This window comes from Elaeis guineensis, chromosome 14 (assembly GCF_000442705.2).
Source record: "Elaeis guineensis isolate ETL-2024a chromosome 14, EG11, whole genome shotgun sequence".
NCBI classification, from domain to species: domain Eukaryota; kingdom Viridiplantae; phylum Streptophyta; class Magnoliopsida; order Arecales; family Arecaceae; genus Elaeis; species Elaeis guineensis.
The window spans coordinates 67440468-67454066 of record NC_026006.2 but is presented as its reverse complement, the minus strand read 5'-3'; the positions used below and the strand labels follow the sequence as shown (position 1 = coordinate 67454066).

Here is a 13599-nt window from a genome sequence, read left to right as displayed (position 1 = left end):
GAACACGAGCACCAACAATAGAAGCAGTCTCATACCATGGGACATGCTATCTCTCGGAAAGGAGTGAACAATGCTGGAAAGCTAGCTGGAGTATGTTAAAGAGGCATACAAAATTCAATATGAGCCAATTTAAGTATAAATTTTTGATCTTAAATTGTTTTCTAGTTAAACAAGCTTAAACCTGCATGTTATTGTGCCCGAGTTGCAACTATTTCATGGGACATGGACTATTTGAACCCATACCATCTAATCCTAAAGGACCTGAACGGCCACAGCCGGAATTCCTAACCTGGCCCCCTTTTTTTCCTGATTGGAGAAAAATCTCATTTCGGTATCTCGTAGATCAAGCAGCCCACGGCCATCCATCAAATATTCCCCTCTCATCAATCACATGTAACACAGCATCTTTTTATAAATTTTAAATTTTCATCGCAGGTCCGCAGGTGAGAAGCGGGCGACAACCCCTGGCGCGGCACGCGACTTCCTTTTGACTTTTTTAATAATTAAACTGCTTAAAGTCTCTTCTCATTGGTTCATTCATGACCGCCACGGATCGCCACCTGAGCGACCTCAGCCGTCAGATGAAACTAACGATCCAACGGACAATACCAGACGCTCCGGGGCCAGGAAGCTTTCACTCCACCGCTATAAAAACCTCAGCCCTCTCCGTCCTCATCCGAGTCGCTCGATCGGCGCGAACCGAATCGTTTGAGGCTTCGACCACCGCGTTAGTGCGCAAAACCAGAAAAAGATCGGAGGATACGCGATGGAGAGCGGGGGAGGCAAGATCAAGAAAGGAGCTGGCGGTCGGAAGGGCGGTGGCCCGAAGAAGAAGCCTGTCTCCCGGTCCGTCAAGGCCGGTCTCCAGTTCCCAGTCGGTCGCATCGGCCGCTACCTCAAGAAGGGCCGTTACGCCCAGCGCGTCGGAACCGGCGCTCCCGTTTATCTCGCCGCTGTTCTCGAGTACCTTGCTGCTGAGGTATCTCTCTCCGAAACTTTTCCCGATTCCTTTCGGATTCCATTAGATTTCTTGTTCTGTTAACACTTCTTCTTTCTTCTCCGTCGATTCTAGGTTTTGGAATTGGCTGGGAACGCCGCACGTGACAACAAGAAGAACAGGATCATACCTAGGCACGTGCTTCTGGCCATAAGGAACGACGAGGAACTGGGGAAGCTTCTGGCCGGGGTGACCATTGCCCATGGAGGGGTTCTTCCGAACATTAACCCGGTGCTCCTGCCGAAGAAGACGGATAAGGCCGGGAAAGAAACTAAGTCGCCAGCCAAGTCGCCGTCCAAAGCCGGCAAGTCTCCAAAGAAATCTTAGAAGCTTTGTTCGTCATGTAATTTGTGGGCCTCTTTTTCTAAACTCTAGAAACGAGGGATCGCAAAATGGAGAAAAAAAAAATCTGTTTCCAATTTCCTCTCTGTTATCTTAATCTGAAATGTTTATGTTTCTTCTTATGGTGGTCTCTTTCATCTGCTTACTATTTATATTAGTTAATGGAATTCTATTAATTAATGGGAGCCTAGCATGGAAGGACGGAGTTTGAAATTGGGGGTTGTGGGGTTTAAATTTTGGGAGGGGTTTGTCGCGGTGGAGGGTATTTTGGTCAACAATGCAAATCTCTCTGTGGTGTTCGAAAAGAGAGAGGGAGGGAGGGCGACTCGATTGGGGTTAGAGGCAAGGGAAACAAGGTGGGGGACTTCTGGTTCTGGATAACTGAAGAGAAAGGATGCGGGTTTCCAGATGTCAGGGGTTCCCACGGGCTGTTGCTTTGCCTGTAAAAAGTCATTTGCTTGAGGTACTTCTAGTATGTGGTTGTTGATCTTCTTGATTAAGATCGACTTGCAAGAATTGACTTGCGTGCATCGATTTGCTGGAATAAGATTGGGAACTTCTCAAATAAACATTCAATGTGGTTGGAAACTAATCATAAGTCCTTGGAGCAATGGTGGCATGATGCTTGTCCTCTAGGTCTCCATAACCATCTCCATCTGATTATCTATAATATGGGCATGGGTGGTATCTATATGGATTAAATTGCAATTGGGAAAACTATAAGGGAAGCTGTCTATGTTCTTTCAAATTGTGTCATTGTTTGCTAAATTTAGCATTTCACAAACTCACCATTCTCTTGTTCACTTCTTATGGTCCTTCTTGATCCCAAAACTCTTGGAGGCCTTTGTGTGGGGTTGCTTCTTTATTTTCTTGTATTATCTCCATATTTCTTCTTTGTTTATTGTCTGTGTTGAGACTCCATTGTCATTATATGCTGCATTAGTTCATCTCATTGCCTATAATAAACACAAGAGTCTCATAAGAAACTACTTCAGTTTTTCAGAAAGTGCAGGTTCAAATTTTAGAGTCTCAGGAAAAGAACATAAGGCAGTTGCAGGAGTGAAATTCTAGTGATTATAGGGTTTCTTCAATCCAAGCCATGACCCGTACATGCATACATCTCTCTCACATGCAACCTATCTAATGTCTTTTTTTTTTTTTTTTTTTTTTTGCATATCCAGAGGTAGAAGGTAAATTAAATAACCTAAAAATTGAAATGTCAATATATGGCTTCCACTCTATGCTTGCATCCAGCATCGTTAATCTACTTATTGTTTATTGGTGACTCTTCAATCCATATTATATTTTTGGTACCAATCAACAAGGTCCTATGAAAGGTGAAGCCAAGCTACTACGTGTGTCTTTTGTTCTAGATTATCTTTAAATGATTCGTTTGTGGAGAATGCTGTGTTAATTTGCTTTTCACGTCCTATATTAGATCAGCAATGGATTACTTAGAATTGCCTTGATATGTGGGTCTGTCAAGAACACAATCAGTGCTTGTGGGCTTGGTTGAATCTTCTAAAGGGGCTAGACTTATGTCCTAATGCCCAACTGTGCATCCTTAATTCCTCTGGTATTTATTTGGTGACTAGTGAATGGTAGTACTTTAGTTACTGTGTTGTTTGAGAATAGTTCTTCTATATCAATAATGGTCTGTATTAATAATTGTATTCGGAAGCTTCTGCTTTTCTTTGTACTTGCTACAGATTAGTTTGTTAATTCAGAAACATCTCCCTGATGGATAAATAACCATATCGAGTTAAAACTAAAAGCATATGCATCATGCATGATGTATGTTATGTCTTCCTCTCCAGAGTGGTGATATTAATAATTTCTCCCTTATCCTTCATGCCAGTTTGGTACAAAACAAGGTGGTTAACTGGTTATATTGTTTCACGAAGAGAAAAAGGGAGGGAAGTTATTAAAAGAATTGATAGGAACTTATCAAATTAGATTGTCGCAAAGGTTTTACACGTGCTTTTCATATGAAGTAGAATGGAAATCTTTCAACTGCTTTCTCTTTCAGGGTCTTGAACAGCTATTTGTTATGGTAATCCACATACTTCTATCAGATGGCCCACCAAAATATTTTCTTATCCCAAAGCTGACACATGCACAAGCACACACATGCACATGCATTCGTGCACGCACAAAAGGGAGAAAAATATTGAGATGATTGTCCTTAAATCTCTCTCCCCTGCCTTAGATCTGAGGTGCCTCAAATATACGAGAAGTTTAAGATGCTAGTACTTAAAAAGTCCTGCTGTTGTTGTGGTATTGCTGAGCTACAGGCCTTTCATCTGATACCAACGAAGCTGCACTAGGAGATGCTTTTGGTCATCATGGTGAAATTATAGGAGGTATTCTCAATCATTTTCTAGATTTATTTTTCCTTGGCATTCTTTGATGATCTGTGGACTTATATTGAATGAATCATGCATGTATGTGGCAGTTAAAGTGATGTCACGGAATAACTGGGAAGTCAAAAGAGTATGGCTTTGCCCAATTTTATATGAAAAATTTAAGCAAGCAATGCACTGGAAAGGATGGAACATCGGGTATCAAAATGTGTGTCCAATCATGGATCACATGCATTTTTTCATACTTTGGCATTCAGTTTAATCCACAGACTTCTGAATCAAGAAATATATGCTGAGATGAAGAACCGATTTCTTTTTTTTAAACTGCATTCTACATGTATATGTTAGTGTTGTTTGTTCAAATTGTCATGAACAAATGTACACTTGCTTATGCCGTTTCAGTTGCTGGATGGAAGAAATATCCGCGTGCATTATGCAAACAGGGGATGAAAGCTGCTTTTACAAGATTTAGCAATTGCAAGTATGTTTTATGATGCCTTCCTCAGTTTAATCTGTTATTATATTAGTTTCATTTGTGTTTTCATTAGTTAAATAATTCTTAGCTTAGTTATCAGCTTTCGGTGTTCTCATTGACCTTTTTGCTTTGTCCCTGATTGAACCAGTTAATCCACTGAGGTAGAAGTTTACAGCTTAAAGTGTGATTGTGAAATTAGCTTTATCCCAGACAGCTCACTAAGTCTGCAGCTTTCAAAAATATCAGCCTAAGTGTAGCTTTTGTGTTGGATAATATTACTAACGTAGTGTTATGGTGTAGAGAGGACTTCTTTAGTCTCACATTGATTATGAGTCAAGAGAAAATATGATTTATATGGATTGAAATCTTTTTTTTCCAACGTCAGGCGCTTTTTAAAGGATAAAATCGTGAGGCTCTAAATGATCAAAGCCCATTGAAGTCAAAGGTCCATTGAAACCTAAAGATGGTCATGAGTCAAAATAGATAATACCTTACGTATGCGAAGATAGAGATATAAGCCAACCATATGAGTCATTCGATCCTTTGACCCATGACCACAATATTGGCGCCGTCTGTGGGAATGCCTCATATCCATACATACTTCCTCTTGACTGAGGGACTGTGTTGTGGTGTAGAGATGGCTTTTTTAGTCCCACATCGATGATGAGTCAAAAGAAAATATGACTTATATGAATTGGAACCTTCTCTCCCAACGTGAGGTACTTTTTAAAGGATAAAATCGTAAGGTTCTAAATGATCAAGGTCAATTAAAATTCAAGACCCATTGAAGCCTAAAGATGGTCATGAGTTAAAGAAGACAATACCTCACATATGTGGAAGTGAAGGTATAAGCCAACAATGATCAGCCATTCGACCCCTTGATCCATGACTACAATACGTAGCAATTATGGTTATTGAAAATCAAAGAAGTTGAAACTAATTTGAATATTAATCCTGCTAATAATTCGAAGGATCTATATTGGTTCTTGGATGGTTATAGTTTCATCTGGCTTAATGGCCACCAATCATCAATGACTTATTATTGAAGCATGAGGAAGAAATTATCTAATTGCACCTCGTCATCTTAGAGGCCTTTGTCGTTACATAAGGTTTCAAGAGGAACAAAATCATATAGGACAGGCACCATAAAAAATATATATAAATATATATAAATATATATATATATATATATATATATATAGTATGGGCTTCTAATTTTGCCACGTCTTCCTAAGTGTCTATCTTACAAGAGGGACATAAAAGTTACTTATATTACCAACGGAGTCATTAGTTTATCATTTTAAAAAATATATATAATATTTTTTTTATTTTTTAAATATATTTTTTATATGTACATACTATATAGTCAGATAATACATATCACAATAACTTAATTATCTAACAAGTCAATACATAATACAGTTTTCAGAATATAATTATCATCAGTATATAGTATATGATCAAATAATATATATCCAATAAATTAATCATCAGATGAATCATTATACAATTTTAGATAAATCGATACATAGTTTTCAGAATATGAATTACATCAATCAGGATCAGATAATATATATTTAGTATTAGTCATCAAACAACCTAATATATATTTTTAAATAAATTAAGATTTAATTTTTGAAATATTATATTTAATAATAGCTCTATGGTTGAGTGATACACATTTATTGACTTTTTAATACATACCGTAGATTTGTTTGATATATATCCAACAGCGATCTAATATATATCTTTAGATAAATTGATATATAGTTTTTAGAACATACTTTTACCTAAAGATGTTTATTAGACTGTTGTTGGGTGTGCATAAAAAATGCTTATGGTATATATCTGAAAGTTGATAAATATATATCATCTAACTATATAACATGTCCTAATAAATATGATGCTTTAAAAATTATGTATCAATTTGTTTGAAAGAATATATAAGTTGCTTAATGATTAATTTATTATATATATATTATCTATCCATATACTATGTACAAGTGAATTTCATGTTCAAGAAACCGTAAATCGATTTATCTAGAGTTGTGTATTGATTTCTTTGATGATTAATTTGCTTGGTGTATATCATCTGGTTATATAGTATATACTGATAAAAAAAAAAAATGGAAAAAAATAGAATACGGTATTATTTTAAATCATGTAACTAAGCATTCTATTTGTAAAAGAAGTTTTTGACTTTTAGATTTCTACTTTAAAATGGGTGTTAGGGGATACGTGGTAAAATCAAAAATTGGCCCCATATTTCTTTCTCTGATGTCTGTCTCATATGAATTTTGTTCTTCCAAGAGGTTTTAAAATTCTTAAAATTTAGAGCAAAACTTATACGAAAGGATCATGTTTTTGGATTGGCTCTTGGTTCATGCTCAAAAGCATTATTATTAGGGATCATGGTGGAAAAGGGGAAATATAGCTGCATTTATGTAGTGATAGGATACGCACTGCCAAGGAGGGAAGGGAATGGGCATGAGTTAAAGAAAAGTATAATTTTAAAAATAAAATTATATTTAATAGATGTGATCTAAGTGTTTTAAAATTTATGGGATTCCGAGCATTTATAAAATGCACCTTATTAAACAAAAAAATATTATATTTCTATCAAGCTCTGTTGTTCTCTTTATGTCATGGGCATAAATCGTGTGCTACAAGACCGGCAGGTAATATAGAACTTACCAAGCCAAACAAGCACGCTTGCCCCAATTTAAGAGTAAGTGAGTTGGACTAATTCATATGAAAAAAAGAATAATTTTATTTGAAAAAAAGCACAATTACTAATCTCTAATTTTTTACTCTTTTATTTTATTTTTTTTAAGAAAACATATTGGTAAAGCTGTAAGGATTTATTTGAATATATATTTAATCTCATATTTATTATTCACTAAAAACATCTTGTGTACTATATAAAATTAAAGAATTTAAATAATATTTTCTAGTTAATTTTTTCGAATGAGATTCTGAATCATTATAAATGATATTAGAGCCAACTTAGTCTATAGTCTATGTAAACCAGATGATACTATAGTATGAGTTCAGTGAGACTAATCACAGATCGAAAATAGTATTTATAAATAGATTTGTATGGGTTTGAATTGAGTTTAAATAGAGAGAATATGTGAGGATCTGTGTGAGTGTGTATTTAATCTCATATTAGTTATTTATTTGAAAGATTTTTGATATTTATACAGAATTAAAAAATTTAAATAGTATCTTATAATTAGTTTTTTTGGATGAGGTTCTAAGTCATTACAAAAGTTTGCCCTTTTTTTTTTTGCTATATTTGTCCTCCACTATTTTTGGGATGTTTGCTTGAAGATGAGTATGTGTTGGAAGAAAAGGGCAGAATGTTTACTGCTTGTTCATCCGCTCCATCTATCTAATTAAAACATATAGTTGCTATTTCTAATCTCTCATAAAAGAGAAGTAATTGCTTTAGATTTCAATAAAGTGGCTTTTTTTTTAAGGCTTAAGAGGGAGTCCCGCCAGTATAAATACCTGAAATTGTCTATAACTCGGACTCCAGAACCCCTTTCATAATAGGAAGGATAGGACAACCTAATTAACACATAGGTCATAGTACCATTCCATTAAAGAACTGAAAATCTTTCTGTCAGTGGTTCGAATGCACTTGTAAGCAGGTTTTTGATTCAGATATCATTGGCATTGCCTTCATATCTGGTACATTCAACAGCTAAGTTAAATTTTTTCTTACGACTCAAATAGGAAGTAGAATTCTTATATAGACAGCAATAGACCGTTACCTGGGCCAGGGGATATCGAGTAATTTAGAGTGATGTTAAGTGCCCAGCATCTTTCACCAGATGAACAGCTTCGTTCTTTCTTTATTTTGGTGGGAGAAAAAACCTCGGAAGAATTATCCTCTGGAACTACGTGATTTCGGCTTTTGATGAAGTAGATAAGGTCACCTTTCATTTTTATGAAATGAGTAACATTACTGTTTGAATCAGGATGGTGGGTGTCAACCCAGGCATAATTAAGTTGTTTCGTCATATAACAGTGCTATCAACTGATTAGACTCATGTAGGGCTATAACAGTGCTATTAACTGATTACACTCATGTAAGCCTCATTATATTATGTTTGGAAGGCGACTCAAGCACGGTCATCCAGTGAATCAACGATTTCCTCCATTAGGGACGTTATCATCTCCTGCTGCTTGGAGATAAGGGGTAGCTGAGAAGAGCTATCTGGGTGTTCAAAGCTACTCTTCTTGGGGGAGGAAATTAATCAGCTGATTGGTTAGCTAATGAAGGTCCGAGTTTTTGGAGCACGATACTCTTCCCATGAATCTCGCACTTACTCGCAGTTACTTCCTTCAGAGGCCTGTGTTTGTATCTTCTTTGATTTTTCGTTTGGATGTCAATCGTCCTCCATTGCACCAAAATTTTGTCCAGATATAAATCGATAACTTGGCTGACTTGAGTTATAAACAATTACCATCTATGTGGTTTTATACCCATAGATAATACCCAATCTCACTTTCTCAAACATTAGCTTATGTCGAACAAGATGACCTTGTGTGGGAGATATTGATCTACGTGATGTTCTCCCGCAGCCAAAAATAATGGACTCAGTGATCGCACAGCACCATTTACTGAAACACTCTTGTGCTTCACTAGCTACAAAAAAGAATTTATATTTCTCTGCTGCTTATAATTTTTGTCATGAATTACGTAATTTTTTTTTCTTGCACTACCTGGATAAAAAGGTCCACATAGACGGTATTGGTTTTTGTCTTCTTTTTGTTTTTTTTTGGGCACTTCTCTCATTTTTTTTAATACTTTTTCTTTGAGAAATATTTTTTAAATGCATTATATATGTTTCACTCTCTCAAAAAATCTGTGCATATAATTTCAATTCTGAGTATTTATTTCATCTCGATAATTTATAGCAAATTACCAATATATAACTCAGTCAACACAGTGATACATCATCAAATAAAGAAGATTAATACCAAATTCTTCTGTTCATGATCATTTTTCTTGTCTGTTTTGAGTGTTTCATAGAGGGCAGGCCTGGGCACAATGACAAAGATGGCTTGGATGTCACAGGTAAGGCTCCATGTCTGATCTTCATGAAATGAGGAGCTGCAAGCACATAGTATGAAATTCAAAAATTAAGTCACCTGTGGCATATCCTCCTTTGATCTGGATTTTGCAGTTTCCACAAAAATCAATCTTCCACCAAATATCTGCAAGAACAAAACTATATTCTAGTGAGGAATGAATTGTTACACTAAGTAAAATCATTTTAATGAAACATGTTGGACAGACCATATACTACAGTGCAAGAGGTTCAGCAATATCATATAGAAATGAAGAACCAAATATCATCTATATCATCAATACCACCTATTACGCATTCAGTCCTAGAATGGTCCACAAATTAAATGCTTAGCAGGATAAAAGACCTTAAACCATTCATTGTTCCAATTTTTTTTTGGATACCCAATTAATTTGAATGCAACACATTGTTGATCAACAGATCACTTCTAATCCACATCAAACTGGTCAAAGACAAACTGCTAGATCATGGATCAACTTGAAGCAGAACCCAAAGCATCAGCAAGCACCCACCAATTCCATTAATGCATTACAGCTACTCCAACCAAAGACAATTACCTGAATGCTAGGGCACAAAACAGCAGATATACCACAGAGAAATGTGATTACAACCAAGTTTAAAGAACAAAATTCTTTCACCCTTTACATAGATCTCAAAAGTTTATCATTTCAAATGGTAAAATCACAAAAGATCAGAATCATATATAATCAGAGAAAATAGAAGCACAAAACTATTGTAAATTTCAGAGGCAAAATTTTGCAATACTGTTGATGGAGATGGTATGCAAATCAATTGAGCTCAACCATAATAAGCTTTACTCTAGGATGAGCAAGCACCTATCATAATGCTAATAATGCTTCAAAAGGCATGAATCCAATCCATTGCCATTAAGCCACTTATCCCCATTGAAGATGATGCAAAGAGTTGGCACCTCCAACTTGTTTCAGAACATCTTTGCCAACTCTGATTGGTCTATAGCTCAAAAGGTAATTGCGAAGGAAGTAATAAGAAGGCAATATTGACATGTGAGAATTCATCAATACACCTAGAACCTTTTGGCTGCAATTGATCCTAGACCTTATAATGATTGACTTTCTAATAAGTTGGGTCTTGCTGATCAAACTTAGATAGTGCTAATGGTGCAGATGCTGACCAGCCTTATACAGAGCTACCACTATTTTGCATTTCCACTTTTCAACTTCCAGAAAAATATAAAAATCACATTCCTTCTCAGATTCCTAAGATGAAGCATGATTTCAATATCTATAAGACAGAAACACATGAAACTTAGTGAAACCCAAAAAAATGAAAAAGAAAATATGGCCGAAAGCCCACCACAAACAAGCTTGAATGCACAGAGAACAAAGCAATCATTTCCCATGCAGACCATGTGCCACCATCTATCCAAGCTCCAAGGTTCCAGGTAAAAGCAATATGCATAAAATTAACTGTCGTGACTAGACATAAAAATGGTGAGTACTGTTCTGATGCTATAGGACTCCTCTAACTATCCCTTTCCATGTCTATATCATACCTAACAATACAAAATTTCTTCAAAGAGCACCCGTATTATTTGCTGTGTACAATATGAGAATAAATGAAACCAGAAATGCCAATGAAGCCTAGTGACATCATATGTACAATACAAGACCCAATATATGATCATGCTTGCAAGCAAAGGAACCAACACTGTGCAACCAACCACTTAAGAAGGCCATGTAGCACATTAATTAAATCCAGCAGCATGCACAAAATGGTGCACAGAAAGGTGCTAAGGCTATGGACACAAGTGCTTCACAGAAGCCACAAGTAATAACTGCTTGGTGACATGATAAGAATTGCAATACAAAGCTTCTATTGACTTTTTCTATATAACTAAAATGACTCATGTTCCTGGTATGAAGGTAAGGCATTTCCAAATGCAGCCAAGCATTGAAGTTCAGACAGATAAATCAGGAAAAAGAAACAGAACAAAAATAGCAAAAAAGAATAAAACTATAAAACCATGCCAAATTTTCACCAACTAGGAAGAAGTATGCTAGCATCTGAATTCCTTAATGTCAACTAACAGCCACATCTACATAAAGTGTTTTAGAACCAAAGCCTGACAAGATGCGAACAAGTACTGAATTGCTAGTCACCACAAGCCTGGACAGGAGAAGGGCTGGACAACAGCTGGAAAGAACCTGCCATGAGCTCATGCAAGAAAGGACCAATCGTCCCAAGGCTCCCTTATAACTAAAAAAAGGGTTAACAAAAGGCCATGATGATAATGGGACTTGCATGCAACTGTCTGACACAAACCTCTTTTCCTATCCTCTTGCACTCTTTCTTATTACCACACCAGACACAGCCCCAAGGGACAAGCAGAATCACCACATATTGTGGATGAAAGTTGCAGACAGACCATGTGAAACAATGTTTGGGCATCACTCTTCAATGAAAATGATACAAAGCCTCAAATACAAGGATTAACATAGAATTCTGAAGTTGCCAGACCAGGCAAATGACAATTTTAAGTAAAAGGAAAATATACAGATGGTAGAATGTTCACAAGTTGGCAAAGCTTGATGTCTATTTACTGTCATCAAAATACACAGTCCAGTGTGGCATGTTATACACAGGTCAAACAACTTAAAGCATGCTATACAAAAGATTGTCACTTGCCAGGATATAATGAAGCAACCAAGCTTCCGATTTGTAACTGATGCATGAAGTTCATTCGAGATGTTAGGAAGGTTACAGCACAGAATCCTTAGAATAATCAAACACTAAAACATCCTTGCAGTATAATTAGTCAGAATCCCTTATGCTCATTTCACTTGAAAAGATCCATCCACCGAAAGTTTAAGCACACTTAAAATCTGTCCACCTGTCCTCCACGGTGATCTTGCCAAGCACACCATCTCCAAGGGCAGCAAGGCCACCACAAGATTCACAACCTCATACATTACAAATTTTTTTCCCCTTTAGTGTGGTTTATAATTGCCATTTTTCTTTTGAACCAATATCTGATCTTTTCTGTTGCTTCTACAGTTTATGATTTGCCAATTTGGAAGATTTTTATAAAAAATGTCTATTATCATGATATTTACCTATTTTCAGTGCATTACCAATTCCAGATGTTACATACTACGATATCAATATCATAAAGCCCTTCAAGAATATGAAATACATGAAAAGACTCATACCCTGCCATCCATAGCCTTTATCGCCTTTTGTGCTTCAGCTTCAGATTCATAAGTCAAAAAGCCATACCCTTTTGGCCTTTTAGTCCTTGCATCTCTAATAAGCCTAGCTGATGTACACACACACACAGAGAGAGAGAGAAGGAAAAGAAAATAAAAGAAAAAAAAAAGGATCAAATGATTGTCCCAAACTACACGATAGTGAATCAGCAAAAACAAACCGTTCCAAAAAAGGTCAGAGAAAGAGATACTAACAAGGTTTTCTATTCATGCAATAAAAATGCCAACACTAAGCAGATAAAAATGATTAGTACCACAGGTGAACTCATCTTGAAAAATTCAGTCATAAGAGCATTCAAACATGACTAATATACCAAAATAAACCTATCACTGGCATGTGATTCTAACAGCAGACATCAGAGCAAAACTTGTCATAAAACCAGCTACAAGCCAGTACCTTCCTTGACATTGCCAAACGGCAAAAAGGCTTCTCGAAATTCTTCATCGGTTGTGTAATATGACAATCCTACAAACCCACAGCAAAAGCATCAGAACTTGATTATATCCTGCCCTGGTCCAAATAAACCGAGCAAAGGCTATATAACATAAATATATAAAAAATTGTATTCCTTTAAAGCTATAGCTAGTTTGTAGTGAATCAAACCAACCCGACACCCAAAAAAGGTGGGAGAGAGGGGGAAAAAACTTCAGAGATAGAGAGAGAGAGAGAGAGAGAGAGCATCAAAAAACTTTTATAAGAACTTAGGTAGCAACAGCCACTGCATTAATCCACATTTTAAGCAAAGAAAACCAACGAAACCAATTGAGATGAAATTAAGGGGAAAAGAAATGGACGAAAGAGTGTTTGGAAGGAAGAAATGCTACTGCTGACGAAAATCTCGGAGCTGAATCCCCTTCCAAGAAGCATCGACTTTAATGGAGGGGCATATGCCGTTCTCCTCGCCAACAGAGCAGTCCACATCCTCCCACCCGTCCCCGATAGAAACCCTAGAGGACCAGGGCGTGCCCTAGGAGAAAATGACCAGAGATCGCATACAATGGTCCTCCGGAACAACAAAACACCACACTAAAACCTAAAATCAGGTCCATCCGAAAATAATCGGAGCAACCA

General features: G+C 36.5%; 2 protein-coding genes across 2 annotated transcripts; one reads left to right on the top strand and one right to left on the bottom strand.

Moving 5' to 3' along the window:
• The first annotated feature begins 670 nt into the window (after positions 1 to 670).
• On the top strand, positions 671 to 1459 carry LOC105056977 (histone H2A). Its single transcript, XM_010939383.3, has 2 exons — positions 671 to 979; positions 1073 to 1459. Exons 1-2 carry the CDS (start codon positions 767 to 769, stop codon positions 1322 to 1324), a joined length of 465 nt encoding a protein of 154 aa, XP_010937685.1. The 5' UTR covers positions 671 to 766; the 3' UTR covers positions 1325 to 1459.
• A 7604-nt stretch (positions 1460 to 9063) lies between these two features.
• LOC109506607 (organelle RRM domain-containing protein 6, chloroplastic-like) lies at positions 9064 to 13485 on the bottom strand. The gene is made up of 4 exons (XM_073248934.1): positions 13353 to 13485; positions 12925 to 12993; positions 12471 to 12577; positions 9064 to 9406 (listed from the first exon to the last, which is right to left on the bottom strand). The coding sequence occupies exons 1-4, from the start codon at positions 13447 to 13449 to the stop codon at positions 9332 to 9334; spliced, it is 348 nt and encodes a 115-aa protein (XP_073105035.1). The 5' UTR covers positions 13450 to 13485; the 3' UTR covers positions 9064 to 9331.
• Positions 13486 to 13599: the final 114 nt, after the last annotated feature.